Here is a 16,657-nt window from a genome sequence, read left to right as displayed (position 1 = left end):
TTTTTCTCCAGGATTAAACACAGCAGCTTCCCGGTGATCGATCTTCAACTCCTGGAGACTCCAGTCCAATCCTGGTGGGGTTGGCAACCCTGATTTGTGACAGATTGGATTCACTCTGTCCGCTTCTCGCAGTCGAGCGCTGGGAGGCCCACGGGTCCTCCAGTGTTGGGAGGTGAGGAGGCGCCGTCCTCCCAGGGAAGGGTGTCTCCTGTCGCCGGCCGCGCTCTTTGGCGCCGTCTTTTGACGCCGGCTGGCGGGGCGGGGGTTCCCGGAATGCCCCGCGCGGTTGCTAGCGAACATGGCGGAGGGCGGAGCGGCCGAGATGGAGACGCAGCGCGCCGACACCGCGGCGTTGATGAAGACACCGCTGAAGAAGGGCGATACCTGGTGAGGCCGGAGCGGGAGTGAAAACAATGCGGGGGAGGAGGGGATGGGGAAGAGAGCGAGCCGTTCCTGCCAGGGGCAGAGCACGAAGCCGGCACTAGGCCGGGTTGGCTGTGGCCGTTGGCGGGATCGAGCGGCTGTGGGGGAACTGGGTGGGAGCCGACCGACTGACTGACCGCACCCGCCGCAGGCCTCTGGGCTGCCAAAGGTTGCCTCCTGCTGTTGCTCGTGTTGTCGCTGACCCGCCGGTTAACCGAGGCTGGAGGAAGATCCTTTGCCGGGACAATGCTTCGCCCCAGCACCAACAGCGAGCTCCAGGAGTCGGCCTCACTTGTTATTGAAGTTCAGGCGGTGCGTTCTCTCCTGCACTTCCAACACTAGGCAGTTTAAGGGATTAATTGAAATGCTTGGGAAGTGACACGAAGAAGTGCCCACTGTTGTAAAATTGTATCATCAATTCGTTGCTTTACAACCAATAAAGAGCATTTTTATATCTCGCCCTTCACACTGTTGCAATCTGGGAAACACACAGTAAGGTCCCACAGTCTTTGACAAAGAGTCATTGGACTCGAAACGTTAGCTCTTTTCTCTCCCTACAGACGCTGCCAGACCTGAGATTTTCCAGCATTTTCTCTTTCGTTTCAGATTCCAGCATCCGCAGTAATTTGTTTTTACAAGGTCCCACAGTCAGCAGTCTGATCAATGAAAGCCAGTCTTATTGGTGTTGACTGAGAGATAAATGCTAGTCAGGACAGTCCCTGCCCTTCACAGTGCCGTGGCATCTTCTACTTACACTTGGGCAGGCAGATTTTGCCTCGTTTTCACGCCTCATCCAGAAGAAAACAGCTTCCCTCGGTTCAGCAGTTACTCTGTGTCAACCTAGATTGCACTCCAGTCTGTAGAATGTAACTTGAACCATTGACCCCTGATTCATTTAAAAATTCTGGTATCAAGCCAAGGCTCATGCTTTCAATTCTAACTGAATGATATGTTGTACATGATATAAGTTGCCCACATTTCTTGATGGTTTGTTAGTACAGTATTTATCAGATCGTTGTGCTGGCCATGACCTGTCCCTTTATCGCTACAGCGTTTAGCGATTGTGTTGTCATTTAGCTTAACATGTTGAAACTGATGCACTCCGTTGCACTGTGGTCAATAAGTAGGAAGATAAAAATCGCACTGGAGCCGAAGTTCTTCAGTGTTTCTTGTGAAACAGTCTTCGCCTCAGGTTGTAACTCCCGGCAGCACGATTATAGAACTCTCAAACAATCTAAGTTTAGAAAGCTATAATCTGTCATTCTGTTGCTGGAGGAGATGGGGAAGGGGTAATAGAAGTTCGAACATGTAATAACAGCGTATTAAAAGTGTTATTGTACAAGTGCCATATGTGTATTGGAAGTTAAAGCCCTTTAAATACTGAGCTGTAGCCAATGGCGGAGTGGATAGGAAATGTAAAGCGACCCAATTTCGAAGGAGGTTGATTATTTTGAGTCGGGTGGTGGATTGGGTGTGATAGGAATTTGGAACATTTTGTGAAAGAGAATGCTTGCCGAGATGTTTTTATTGAATTGTAATTTATGAAGGGTTGAGAACCACAGCTGTCGCAAAGCATTGGAGATTTGAATCTTGACAGGAAATTGTGGTGGTGGGGAATACGGAGGGCGGCATGGTAGCACAGTGGTTAGCACTGTTGCTTCACAGTGCCAGGGACCTGGGTTCGATTCCTGGCTTGGGCCGCTGTCTACGTGGGTTTCCTCCAGATGCTCCGGTTTCCTCCCACAAGTCCCCAAAGATGTACTTGTTAGGTGAATTGGACATTCTGAATTCTCCCTCCGTGTACCCCAACAGGCGCAGTGGTGTGGAGACTAGGGGATTTTCATAACTTCATTGCAGCGTTAATGTAAGCCTACTTGTGGGACTGATAAAGATTATTATTATGGTGGAATTTTACATGCCCACCGTTAATCTTTAATGCAATAAGCAACACTCTTTAAATTTGAATTGTTTTCTGGATAATTATGTATTGCAGTTAATCTTTATTGTCACAAATAGGCATACATTAACACTGCAATGAAGTTACAGTGAAAAGCCTCTAGTCGCCACATTCCGGTGCCTGTTCGGGTACACAGAGGGAGAATTCAGAATGTCCAAATTACCTAACGGCACGTCTTTCGGGACTTGTGGGAGGAAACCGGTGTACCGGAGGAAACACACTCAACAACAGGAAGAACGTGCAGACTCTGCACAGACAGTGATCCAAGCCGGAAATCAAACCTGGGACCATGGAGCTGTGAAGCAACGGTGCTACCCACTGTGCTACCGTGCTAATTCAAAGTTCCTTGCATGAAGTGGGAGCAAATGTGAATTGTTTGGTAATTCAAATTCAGCATTTTTTTATAAGACTGCAGAAGAGATTAATGCACTGTGGAGTGATTCAGTGTTGACAAAGTTGTTGACCAAAAAAACCCTGAAATATGCAAAAATCTGTAACTTAATATTGTTAAGTGTTTTAATTATGCTTAATGATTCAACGCCATCTGAAACTCTTGCTAGGTTTATTTCCATGCGAGATTCACTTCTGCAATTTTTTATTCTCTATATGGTACTACTTTAGGACTTGGGCAATCCATTTTTGTGTATCCAATACAATAATGCAGCCTTCCAGTTTTGCATCATCTTTTCAGCATTATTTTCATTTGACGTGGTTTGAATTTTTTTTTTTTTTAAATAATATTTTATTGAAAATTTTTGGTCAACCAACACAGTACATTGTGCATCCTTTACACAACATTATAACAATACAGATAATAATGACCTTTTTTATTTAAACAAGAACAAAAGAAAACAACAACAAATAAATAAATATTAAATAACAAAAATAAAAACTAGCCCTAATTGGCAACTGCCTTGTCTCAGGCTACACCCCCCACACCCCAAGTTCTGGGCTGCTGCTGCTGCCTTCTTTGTTCTCCCCTATCTATCTTTCCGCAAGATATTCGACGAACGGTTGCCACCGCCTTGTAAACCCTTGAGCCGACCCCCTTAGGACGAACTTAATCCGCTCTAACTTTATGAACCCCGCCATATCATTTATCCAGGTCTCCACCCCCGGGGGCTTGGCTTCTTTCCACATTAGCAATATTCTGCGCCGGGCTACTAGGGACGCAAAGGCCAAAACATCGGCCTCTTTCGCCTCCTGCACTCCCGGCTCTTGTGCAACCCCAAATATAGCCAACCCCCAGCTTGGTTCGACCCGGACTCCTACTACTTTCGAAAGCACCTTTGTCACCCCCATCCAAAACCCCTGTAGTGCCGGGCATGACCAAAACATATGGGTATGATTCGCTGGGCTTCTCGAGCACCTCGCACACCTATCCTCCACCCCAAAAAATTTACTGAGCCGTGTTCCAGTCATATGTGCCCTGTGTAATACCTTAAACTGAATCAGGCTTAGCCTGGCGCACGAGGACGACGAGTTTACCCTGTTTAGGGCATCCGCCCACATCCCCTCCTCAATCTCCTCCCCTAGCTCTTCTTCCCATTTCCCTTTTAGTTCGTCCATCATAGTCTCCCCTTCGTCTCTCAATTCCCTATATATATCCGACACCTTACCGTCCCCCACCCATTTCTTTGAGATGACTCTGTCCTGCACCTCTTGTGTCGGGAGCTGCGGGAATTCCCTCACCTGCTGCCTCGCAAAAGCCCTCAATTGCATGTACCTGAATGCATTCCCTTGGGGCAACCCATATTTCTCGGTCAGCGCTCCCAGACTCGCAAACTTCCCATCCACAAATAGATCTTTCAATTGCGTTATACCTGCTCTTTGCCACATTCCATATCCCCCATCCATTCCCCCCGGGGCAAACCTATGGTTGTTTCTTATCGGGGACCCCCCCAGTGCTCCGGTCTTTCCCCTATGTCGTCTCCACTGTCCCCAAATCTTCAGTGTAGCTACCACCACCGGACTCGTGGTATAGTTCCTTGGTGAGAACGGCAATGGGGCTGTCACCATAGCCTGCAGGCTGGTCCCCCTACAGGACGCCCTCTCTAATCTCTTCCACGCCGCTCCTTCCTCCTCTCCCATCCACTTACTCACCATTGAAATATTAGCGGCCCAATAATACTCACTTAGGCTCGGTAGTGCCAGCCCCCCCCTATCCCTACTACGCTGTAAGAATCCCTTCCTCACTCTCGGAGTCTTCCCGGCCCAAACAAAACCCATAATACTCTTTTCTATCCTTTTGAAAAAAGCCTTCGTGATCACCACCGGGAGACACTGAAACACAAAAAGGAATCTCGGGAGGACCACCATCTTAACTGCCTGCACCCTCCCTGCCATTGACAATGCTACCATGTCCCATCTCTTGAAATCTTCCTCCATCTGTTCCACCAACCGCGTCAAATTTAGCCTGTGCAATGTGCCCCAATTCTTAGCTATCTGGATCCCCAGGTAACGAAAGTCTCTTGTTACCTTCCTCAACGGTAGGTCTTCTATTTCTCTACTCTGCTCCCCTGGATGCACCACAAACAGCTCACTCTTTCCCATGTTCAATTTATACCCTGAAAAATCCCCAAACTCCCCAAGTATCCGCATTATTTCTGGCATCCCCTCCGCTGGATCCGCCACATATAGTAGCAGATCATCCGCATATAAAGATACCCGGTGTTCTTCTCCTCCCCTAAGTATTCCCCTCCATCCCTTGGAACCTCTCAGCGCTATCGCCAGGGGCTCAATCGCCAGTGCAAACAGTAATGGGGACAGAGGACATCCCTGCCTTGTCCCTCTGTGGAGCCGAAAATATGCCGATCCCCGTCCATTCGTGACCACACTCGCCACTGGGGCCCTATACAACAGCTGCACCCATCTAACATACCCCTCTCCGAACCCAAATCTCCTCAACACCTCCCACAGATAATCCCACTCCACTCTATCAAATGCTTTCTCGGCATCCATCGCCACTACTATCTCCGTTTCACCCTCTGGTGGGGCCATCATCATTACGCCTAACAACCTCCGTATGTTCGTGTTCAGCTGTCTCCCCTTCACAAACCCAGTTTGGTCTTCATGAACCACCCCCGGGACACATTCCTCTATTCTCATTGCCATTACCTTGGCCAAGACCTTGGCATCTACATTGAGGAGGGAGATTGGTCTGTAGGACCCGCATTGTAGCGGATCCTTTTCCTTCTTTAAAAGAAGCGATATCGTTGCTTCTGACATAGTCGGGGGCAGTTGTCCCCTTTCCTTTGCCTCGTTGAAGGTCCTCGTCAGTAGCGGGGCGAGCAAGTCCAAATATTTTCTGTAAAATTCAACTGGGAATCCGTCCGGTCCCGGGGCCTTTCCCGTCTGCATGTTCCTAATTCCTTTCACCACTTCTTCTACCGTGATCTGTGCTCCCAATCCCATCCTTTCCTGCTCTTCCACCTTGGGAATTTCCAGCCGATCCAAAAACTCCATCATTCTCTCCCTCCCATCCGGGGGTTGAGCTTCATACAATTTTTTATAAAATGTCTTGAACACTTCATTCACTCTCTCCGCTCCCCGCTCCGTCTCTCCATCTTCGTCTCTCACCCCCCCTATTTCCCTCGCTGCTCCCCTTTTCCTCAATTGGTGTGCCAGCAATCTGCTCGCCTTCTCTCCATATTCATACTGTACACCCTGCGCCTTCCTCCATTGTGCCTCTGCAGTGCCTGTGGTCAGCAAGTCAAATTCCACATGCAGCCTTTGCCTTTCCCTATACAGTCCCTCCTCCGGTGCTTCCGCATACTGTCTGTCCACCCTCAAAAGTTCTTGCAACAACCGCTCCCGTTCCTTACTCTCCTGCTTCCCTTTATGTGTCCTTATTGATATCAGCTCCCCCCTAACCACCGCCTTCAACGCCTCCCAGACCACTCCCACCTGAACCTCCCCATTGTCATTGAGTTCCAAGTACTTTTCAATGCATCCCCTCACCCTTAAGCACACCCCCTCATCCGCCATTAGTCCCATATCCATTCTCCAGGGTGGACGCCCTCTTGTTTCCTCCCCTATCTCCAAGTCTACCCAGTGTGGGGCATGATCCGAAATGGCTATAGCCGTATATTCCGTTCCCCTCACCCTCGGGATCAATGCCCTACCCAACACAAAAAAGTCTATGCGTGAATAGACTTTATGGACATAGGAGAAAAACGAGAACTCCTTACTCCTAGGTCTACTGAATCTCCACGGGTCCACCCCTCCCATCTGCTCCATAAAATCCTTAAGCACCTTGGCTGCTGCCGGCCTCCTACCAGTCCTGGACTTCGACCTATCCAGCCTTGGTTCCAACACCGTGTTAAAGTCTCCCCCCATTATCAGCTTTCCGGTCTCTAGGTCTGGGATGCGTCCTAGCATTCGCCTCATAAAATTGGCATCGTCCCAATTCGGGGCATACACGTTTACCAACACCACCATCTCTCCCTGTAATTTGCCACTCACCATCACGTATCTGCCCCCGTTATCCGCCACTATAGTCTTTGCCTCGAACATTACCCGCTTCCCCACTAATATAGCCACCCCCCTGTTTTTCGCATCCAGCCCCGAATGGAACACCTGCCCTACCCATCCTTTGCGCAACCTAACCTGATCTATCAGTTTCAGGTGCGTTTCCTGTAACATGACCACATCTGCTTTAAGTTTCTTAAGGTGTGCGAGTACTCGTGCCCTCTTTATCGGCCCGTTAAGCCCCCTCACGTTCCACGTGATCAGCCGAGTTGGGGGGCTTCCCCCCCCCCCCCCCCCTTGCCGGTTAGCCATCATCTTTTTCCAGCTTCTCGCCCAGTTCCCACGCGGCTGTATTTCTCCCAGACGGTGCCCCCCCGCCCATCCTTTCCCGCACCCACTCCCCCCTTTCCCCAGCAGCAGCAACCCAGTAATTCCCCCCTCCCCCCCCCCCGCTAGACCCCCCGCTAGCGTAATTACTCCCCCCATGTTGCTCCCAGAAGTCAGCAAACTCTGGCTGACCTCGGCTTCCCCCCGTGATCACGGCTCGCCCCGTGCGGTGCCCCCTCCTTCCTGCTTCTCTATTCCCGCCATAATTATCATAGCGCGGGAACCAAGCCCGCGCCTCTCCCTCGGCCCCGCCTCCCATGGCCAACGCCCCATCTCCTCTCCCTCCCCACCTCCCCCCATCACCACCTGTGGGAGAAAGAAAAGTTACCATACCGCAGGATTAATCATACAATACAATCCCTCTTCGCCCCCCCCCCCCCCCCCCCACTCGTCCCACCACTTTGTCCAAACGTTCATTTTCGTAGTCCAATCATTCCAATTTTTCTTCTACAATAAAAGTCCACGCTTCATCCGCCGTCTCAAAGTAGTGGTGCCTCCCTTGATGTGTGACCCACAGTCTTGCCGGTTGCAGCATTCCAAACTTTATCTTTTTTTTGTGAAGTACCGCTTTGGCCCGATTAAAGCTCGCCCTCCTTCTCGCCACCCCCGCACTCCAATCTTGATAGACGCGGATCACCGCGTTCTCCCATTTACTACACCGAGTTTTCTTCGCCCATCTAAGGACCATTTCTCTATCCTTAAAACGGAGAAATCTCACCACTATGGCTCTGGGAGCTTCTCCTGCTCTCGGTCCTCGCACCATAACTCGGTATGCTCCCTCCACCTCCAACGGACCCGTCGGGGCCTCCACTCCCATTAACGAGTGCAGCATCGTGCTCACATATGCCCCGACGTCCGCCCCCTCCACACCTTCAGGAAGGCCAAGAATCCTCAAGTTGTTCCTCCTTGCGTTATTTTCCAGTGCCTCCAACCTCTCCACAGATCGTTTCTGGTGTGCCTCCTGTATCTCCGACTTCACCACCAGGCCCTGTATATCGTTTTCATTCTCAGCTGCTTTCGCCTTCACGACCCGAAGCTCCTGCTCCTGGGTCTTTTGTTCCTCTTTCAGCCCTTCAATCGCCTGTAATATCGGGGCCAACAACTCTTTCTTCATTTCCTTTTTTATCTCCTCCACGCAGCGTTTCAAAAACTCTTGTTGTTCAGGGCCCCATATGAAACTGCCACCTTCCGACGCCATCTTGGTTTCTGCTTGCCTTCCTTGCCGTTGTTCCAAAGGATCCGCTGCAATCCGGCCACTTTCCTCTCCTTTTTCCATCCGTGTCCAGGGGGAACACCCTTCTGGTTTACCGCACGGTGTTTTCAGCCGTTAAAATTGCCGTTGGGGCTCCTATCAAGAGCCCAAAAGTCCGTTTCACAGGGAGCTGCCGAAACGTGCGACTCAGCTGGTCATCGCCGCACCCGGAAAACTGGTTTGAATTTTTAAACATATCAAATGTATATACAGTAAAAGACAGCACTGAGACTACAGTTCAATGTTGGGAGTTTGGATGATGCAGGTAGATCAGTGAAGTTTTGAGAATCTAGTCAAATCTTGTATCTAATTGTAAATATATTAATTTATGATGGACTTTAGAGAAATAAAATTATTTTCCATAAGAATTCTATTCCTTACTGAAACCAATAGTCTTTCAAGAGTGTGTCATGGCCACCTAATGCTTGACATTTGTACCTGTGTTTGATTCTAGCAAGCTTGTGATTTTTGTTACTTTTAGGTAATCCACACAGCCTCAGTTTGGAAATATTTATTGTATAGCTACCTAACACCAGTCTATCCTTTTCATATCTTGGCTGTGTTGTCTAGCTGTTCAGATGTTGCCAAAGGGATTTGGTTTTAGTGGTCTTGTGTCATGAGTGTCCAAGATTATGTCTTGGAATTCAGCTCTGAAGGATTAGTTGAATGCAGAAAATCAGCCATAGCAGAGCAAATGTTGCCATGACAGAATTTGTGCCACCAATAAACACACTATACTATATGACATGATGCCATGAATTTATACGTATCTGATCTTGTTTTCATTGCCTTCAATTGCCATTATTTTCAGGTTACATAAGCAAAATATATATTTGATGTATACAAAATTATCAGTGGAAAACCTGGTTTCACAGTAACTTTGTGGCTGTTGCCTTTCTTTACTCATTCAGTCATCATTAGCCTAGGCCTTTGGATTAGTAGTCGAGTAACATCATTATTATGCGACTGTTCCCTCGGGTTGGCTAGGCTTAATTGGTAGCACTCTTGCATCTGAGTCTGAAGTTCTGGTGTTCAAACTCTGCTCCTGGCAGAGGCTGATATTTCCTCACAGTAATGGCGAAAGTGATCATCTTTGAAGGTGGGATTGAATCTAATGTTAAATTGAGGCCCTGTTTACTTGGTCTGATTCAGATGTATGTTACAATATACCATGGTGTTATTTGAAGAATTATCTGATGTCCTAACCAACAGTCCCTTCTCATTCAGCAGTACAAAAGGGGTATTGACTGGTCATTTATTTATATTAGAGCATAGAACATACAGTGCAGAAGAAGGCCATTCGGCCCATCAAGTCTGCACCAACCCACTTAAGCCCTCACTTCCACCCTATCCTCCTAACCCAATAACCCCTCCTAACCTTTTTGAACACTTAAGGGAATTTAGCATGACCAGTCCACCTAACCTGCACATCTTTGGACTGTGGGAGGAAACCGGAGCACCCAGAGGAAACTGACACAGGGAGAACGTGCAGACTCCGCACTGACAGTGACCTAGTGGGGAATCGAACCGGTGACCCTGGCGAAGTGAAGCCACAGTGCTAACCACTATGCTACCATGCTGCCCTTTCTTTCATTGGACATGGTAGTACAGTGGTTAGCACTGTTGCCTTACAGCACCAGGGACCTGTGTTTGATTCTGGCCTTGGGTGACTGTGTGGGGCCTGCACGTTCTCCCCATGTCTGCGTGGGTTTCCTCCGCGTGGTCCAAAGATTTAGAGGTTAGGTGGATTGGACATGATCAACTGCCCTTAAGTGTCCGAAGATGTGCACGTTAGGTGGATTGGCATCATCAATGCATGTGGTTACGGCATAGGGCATAGGAGTGGCCCTTGGGTCTATGCAGACCTGATGCAGATGGCTTCCTTCTGCACTGTAGGAATTCTATATAGGCATCACTGGCATGGCCAGCATTTATTGCCCATTCCTAATTTCCCTTGAACTGAGTTGCCTAAGGTAGTTCAGAGCTAGCCACATTGTTGTGGGGCCCGGAGTCACATGTTGACCAGAACAGGTTAAGGACAACAGACATGGCTTTGGTGAGCCAGCTAGGTTTCATAGAGTTTACAGTGCAGCAGGAGGCCATCGGCCCATCGAGTCGTCATGGGCCCTTGGAAAGAGCACCCAAGTTAATCCCGCGCCTCCATCCTATCCCGGTAACCCATTAAGCCCACCAAACCTGTTGACACCAAGGGGCAATTTATCACGGCCAATCCACCTAACCAGCACATCTTTGGACTGTGGAAGGAAACCGGAGCACCCGGAGGAAACCCACACAGACAGTCACCCGAGGCCAGAATCAGACCTGGGTCCCTGGAGCTGTGAAGCAGCAGTGCTAGCCACTGTACCGGCCGTTTTTTATGATTTCATTTTTACATCATTTTAAATATTTCTATTAGAATTTTCAAATTTTATCAATTTAACAATTAGACCTATAAAACACCATATTTCCAGAATGAGACATTTCTTATGTGTTTTTATGATTTCATGATGAGGTGTCATGATCGTTACCGAGACCAGTTTTAAATTCCAGAGTTCACTTTCATTAACACTTAGTAATTCATCAATCTGAGACACCTTTGAGGGAGGTATTTGGGAGGTGTGATAACGTTGTCAAGTTTTTCTTTGAGGATTAGGTCTCCTACACCCCTCCATGAATGTAAGTTATTCAGAGTGACACCTGAAACATAATTGACAGGATAACAAGTTTATTATATTGCTAAAGATTCCAAACTTTAAGGTATTATGACTTTCTCTGCAGCATTTTGGTTATATACACTAATGTGATTAAACATTGCATTATAAATGGTTGTCTTATTGTCAAATACTTGAATATTGACAAGCATTTGACGGTCAGTTTAGCATAATTTGTGATGTGGAAAGCTGTGTGTAGTATAGGGGTTTTTCGATTCAATATGACTAGAAATGCAGAAAGTGGAACAATGAGGTCTGATATGCCATTTTGCATTGTTTGTGACTTATGATGTAACTGCTCTGAGTTTAGGCTTAAGCTCGAGAGGGAACCCATTCACTCAGCCAACATTGTTTATAAGTAAAATCTTCATTGATTTTTCATGTGTCACAATATGTTTTTGCTTTTCAATTTTCCTTGACAGCCAGTTTATTCATCTATGTATGACTTTCAGGTAAACATGTGAATTGAAGTGATTTTGTTTTTGTTAGTGCTCTTTCAGAAGAGGATATGAGAAAAGTACCAGAGAGTGGGAAAGACAATTAACTATTATAATTCCCCAAATTATCAGGCCAGCCAAGACCCTCTTTCCATTTAGTGAGATCATGAATTGTGGCCTAACTCCATGTATCTGCGGTTGTCATAGAGTCAGAGTTTTACAGCACGGAAAGAGGCCCTTTGGCCCATCGCACCCGTGCTAACCACCAGGTACTTCACTATTCTAATCTCATTTTCCAGCACTTGGTACAAGCACAGCCTTGTATGCAATGGCATTTCAGGTGCTCATCTAAATACTACCGAAAAGATGTGAGGGTTTCCACCTCTACCACTCTTTCAGGCAGTGAGTTCCAGATTCTAATCACCGTTGGGGTGAAAAATAATTCCTCATATCCCCAGTAAGCCTCCTGCCCCTTATCTTAAATCTAGGCCTCTGGTTATTGACCCCTTCACTAAGAGGAAAAAGTACCTTCCTATCCACCCTATCTATGGTCCTCAATTTTATACACCCCAATCAGGCACCCCCCTCAGCCTTCTCTGCTCCAGGGGAAACAACCCCAGCCTATCCAGTCTCTCTTAATAGCTGAAATGATCCAGCCCATGCAGCATCCTCTGCAACCTCTCCATTGCAATTACTTGCTTTCTATAGTGTGGTGACCAAACTGCACACAGTACTCCAGCTAGGGTCTAATCAGCGTTTTATACAGCTTCAGCATAACCTCCCTGCTCTTGTATTCAGCGCCTCGGTTAATAAAGGCAAGAACCCCATAGGCCACCTTAACCATCTTATCTACTTGTCCTGCTGTCTTTAGAGATCTGTGAACCGACACACTAATGTCCCTTTGAGCCTCTGCACTCTTTCCTAGGGTCCAGTCATTCATTATATATTCCCTTGCCTTGTTAGTCCTCCCAAAATGCATTACCTCACACCTTTCATGGTTAAATTCCATTTGCCACTCTTCTGCCCAGCTATCCAGCCAGTCTATATTGTCCCATAATCTAAGGCCTTGCTCCTCAATGTTTACCACACCACCAAGTTTTGTGTCAATTGCCAGCTTACTTATCATACCTCCTACATTCACATGCAAATCATTAATGTACACTATAAACAATAAGCACCCGATACCTGTGGAACACCACTGGACACAAAAACAACCTTCAATCATCACCCTCTGCCTCCAACCATGCACCTGAGGAAGGAGCAGTGCTCCGAAAGCTAGTGGTTTGAAACAAACCTGTTGGACTTTAACCTGGTGTTGTAAGACTTCTTACTGTGCTCACCCCAGTCCAATGCAGGCATCTCCACATCAATCCTACCACTAAGCCAGCTTTGGTTCCGGTTTGCTAAATTGCCCTGGATCCCATTGACTCTTCGCTTTTTCATCAGCCTCGCACATGGGACCTTATTAAAAGCCTTACTAAAGTAAATGTAGACTGCATCAACTGCTCTACCTTCATTTACACACCTAGTCACCTCAAAAAATTCAATCAGATTTGCAAAGCATTATCTCCCCTTAACAAAACCATGCTGACTATCCTTGATTAATCCTTGCCTCTCCAAGTGGAGATGAATTCTTCCACTCAGAATTTTTTCCAGTAGTTAGTTTCCCTAAAGTTGGACTCTGGCCTGTAATTTCCTGGTTCGTCCCTACTTCACTCACTTCTTGAATAACGGCACTGCATTAACTGTTTTCCAGTTCTCTGGCACCTCTCCCGTGCCAGAGAAGATTTGAAAACTTTGTCAGAACTGCTGAAACCTCGTCCTTTGCCTCTCACAGCAACATCTTATCTGGCCCTGGGGATTTATCCACTTTTAAGCTTGTTGAAACTTAATACCTCCTCCCTCTCAATGTTAAGTTGTCCAAGTAAATCAGAAGGCACCTCCCTGATTTCTATGCCTACATCATCCTTCTCCGCAGTGAACACAGATGCAAAGTACTCATTTAAAATTTCACAGATATTTTCCGACACACATTACCACATTGGTTCTTAATGGACCCTACTCTTACCCTGGTCAACCTCCTGTCCGTAATATCCTTAGGGATTTTCCTCTATTTTACCTGCCAATGCTTTTTCATGCCCCCTCTTCGCTTTCCTAATTTCTTTCTCAATTAATCCCCTGTACTTTCTATACTCCTAGGGCGTCCTCTGTTTTGAGTCCTCGGTATCTGCCATAAACTTCCTTTTTTCCCCCCTTATCAAACCCTGGATATCCCTTGACATCCAGCGTTTTCTGGACTTATTTATCCCACCCGTCACTATCATGGGAACATTTTGGCCTGTCTGTTTCCTTTTTGAATGAATCCCACTGCTCTTATGTAGATTTTCCTACAAGTAGCTGCCCTCAGTTAACTTTTGACAGATCCTGTCTTTTTTTGAATTAAAATTGACCCTCCCCCAATTAAGAACCTTAATTTCTGGTCTATTGTTGTCCCTTTCCATAACTACCTTACATTCTACTGAATTCTGGTCTGGCCACTGTTTCTGAAGTGCCCCCCCCCCCCACAACTTCATCCACTTGCCCAGCTTCATTCTCTAAAACTAGATCCAGCACCACCCCCTCCTTTGTAGGACTTTACGTATTGACATAAAAAGCTCTCCTGGATGCATTTTTAGAATTCTGCCCCTCTCAGTATTTCACACTTTGACTATCCTAGTTAACATTGGGGAAGTTGAAATCCCCTGCTATTACCCAATTTTTCTTACAATTGTCAGAGATTTTCCTACATATCTGCCCTTCTATCTCTCCCTGACTGTTTGGGGGCCTATAGTACACTTCCACCAATGTGATCGCCCTCTTTTTATTCCTAAATTCTACCCATGTGGCTTAATTTGAGGAACCTACTAAGATTTTTTTAGAGTACGCAATTCATTTTTTCTAATTAAGGGACAATTTAGCGTGGCCAATCCACCTAGCCTGCACATCTTAGGGTTATGAGGGCGAAACCCACGCAGACACGGGGAGAATGTGGAAACTCCACACAGACAGTGATCCAGAGCTGGGACCGAACCTGGGACCACGGCGCCGTGAGGCAGCAGGGCGAACCGACTGAACCACCGTGCTGCCCTGGAACCTACTAAGATGTCATTCCTGAGTCCTGCCGTGATGTGCTCACTCATCAATAATGCAATTCCTCCTCTTCTACCCCCCCCCTCTATCACACCTGAAACTTAATTGAACCAAGTTTCTGTGATTGCAATATTGTCAGAATTCCATGTGCTGATCAATACTTATGTTCATCAGCCTTACCTGTACTCTGCAATCGTGGTTTCAGATCAAGAGCTGCACTGGGTGGATTTCCGTGTGGGGGGGGTTGGGGTTGGATGTGGAGTTGTTAGCAGATGAGGTGCGAACGGGTGAGGGCTACCATCTGGCAATATGTGGATCTTAACGAAATGGGGGGAGGCTACAGCCGCCACACCATGGCAGGCGCTCAAAGCAGTGCTTAGCAGGGAGTTCATTTCAAATCGGGCACATAAGGAAAAGGACAAACGAGCAGAGATGGCAAGACTGGTGGATGAGATTTTGAGGTTGGACATGAGTTATTTCAAGGCCTAGGAAACATTGAAGCAGATGTTCAAACGGTTAAAGAGATGGATTGAATGGACCATCTTAAAGGAGGAAAAACTTTTAAGGAGGACGTTCTGGAGCTTAGGGTTTTGCAGCTGAAAGCATGATCGCCAATGGTGGGATGATTAAAATCAGGGGATGTTCTGAGATCGGAATTACCTCCAAGGAGAGGTAGAGGGTCCAGATTGAGTTTGGGCTGGTCTCCACGGTGAAGGTAGTAGTGCAGTTGTGGAGGGCCAGAGGGGCAGTGTATGAGTATGTGGGGGGAAAGCCAACAGATGTTGTGCACCAACTGAGGAAGCAGGCAGATTTGAGGGAGGGGAAACTGAGGGAGATTTGAATCCAGAAGGGGTGAATGGGGTGTTGGAGGTCTTTTACAAAAGGCTGTATGAGTCTGAGCCGCCGCCTGGCGAGGAAGGCACGAGGCGGTTCTTGGATGGGCTGGAGTTCCCACGGGAAGAGGAGGAGAGGGAGCAAATCTGGGGGCCCCGATTGGGCTGAGGGAGGGATGGACTGCGTGGGCTCAATTCAGGCGGGGAAGGCCCTGGGTCAGATGGGTTCCCAGCCAAGTTCTCTAAGACGTTTGGTGCGGAGCTGGGGCCCTTGCTTGTGGGGATGTACAATGAATCGAGGTGAAGGGGGCTCCCTGCCCCCCTTCCTGCTTGTTCTCCTCTCATGTGCCCTCCTTTGCCTGCCTCGCCCACCTGACCATCTCCTTACCGAGAAAACGATGCAGCCTCACCACCATTGCCCTCAGTGGCTTCCCCACCTGTGGCCTTCTCCTCAGCAGCCTGTGTGCTCGGTCCACCTCGAGAGGATGGCCAAAGACCCCCCACCCCCCCAATCAGCTTCTCCAGCATGTTCTCCATGTACTCTGCAGCCTGCACTCCTTCTATGCCCCTCGGCATCCCCACGATCTGGAGCTTTTGCCTTCTGGAGCGGTTCTCAAGATCCTCCAACTTCTCCCTGAGTCTTTTCTGACTACTCGTCACCACCCCCATCTTTGCCTCCAGCGAGGTCAACCGGTCCTTGTGCTCCCCCACTGACTCCTCCATCTTTTGGATCGCCTCTGCTCCGCGCACTCAATCGCTGTCCTAAGTGGCTCCACCAACTTAGCCAGGTCCTCTACGGCCTCCTTCCTCTTTGCTGCTGGAACTTGCTGTTGAGGAATTCCACCAGCTGCTCCGTAGACCACTGGGCGGGCAGCGCTGCCCCCTACTCTCTGCCATCTTTTACTGTGTCGCACCACTATTACACTCACGCTGCTGCCTCTTTCTCATTCGATGAGCCATAAGCCAGTTCCACCAGAGGAGTATTACATTCCCCCAGTACTCACGCACCTCTTGCCATCAACACCACACAATTCGGGTGGGGAAGGATTGGAAAAATT

The 16,657-nt window shown here is 47.9% G+C and overlaps 1 protein-coding gene across 9 annotated transcripts in view; it reads left to right on the top strand.

Annotated features, from left to right (window-relative positions):
* The first annotated feature begins 44 nt into the window (after positions 1-44).
* LOC140396417 (ubiquitin carboxyl-terminal hydrolase 15-like) overlaps positions 45-16,657 on the top strand; it is a 231,410-nt gene continuing 214,797 nt past the window's right edge. The window contains exon 1 of one of the 9 annotated variants that reach the window (XM_072485035.1): positions 45-387. In XM_072485035.1, coding sequence (XP_072341136.1) covers positions 299-387 — 89 coding nt within the window. In that variant the 5' untranslated portion in view covers positions 45-298. The remainder of the gene's footprint in view (positions 388-16,657) is intronic. The other 8 variants (XM_072485037.1, XM_072485034.1, XM_072485033.1 and 5 more) reach the window with 8 other exon arrangements.

Source organism: Scyliorhinus torazame, chromosome 19 (assembly GCF_047496885.1).
Source record: "Scyliorhinus torazame isolate Kashiwa2021f chromosome 19, sScyTor2.1, whole genome shotgun sequence".
NCBI lineage: Eukaryota > Metazoa > Chordata > Chondrichthyes > Carcharhiniformes > Scyliorhinidae > Scyliorhinus > Scyliorhinus torazame.
This window is presented reverse-complemented; position numbering and strand designations above follow the sequence as displayed.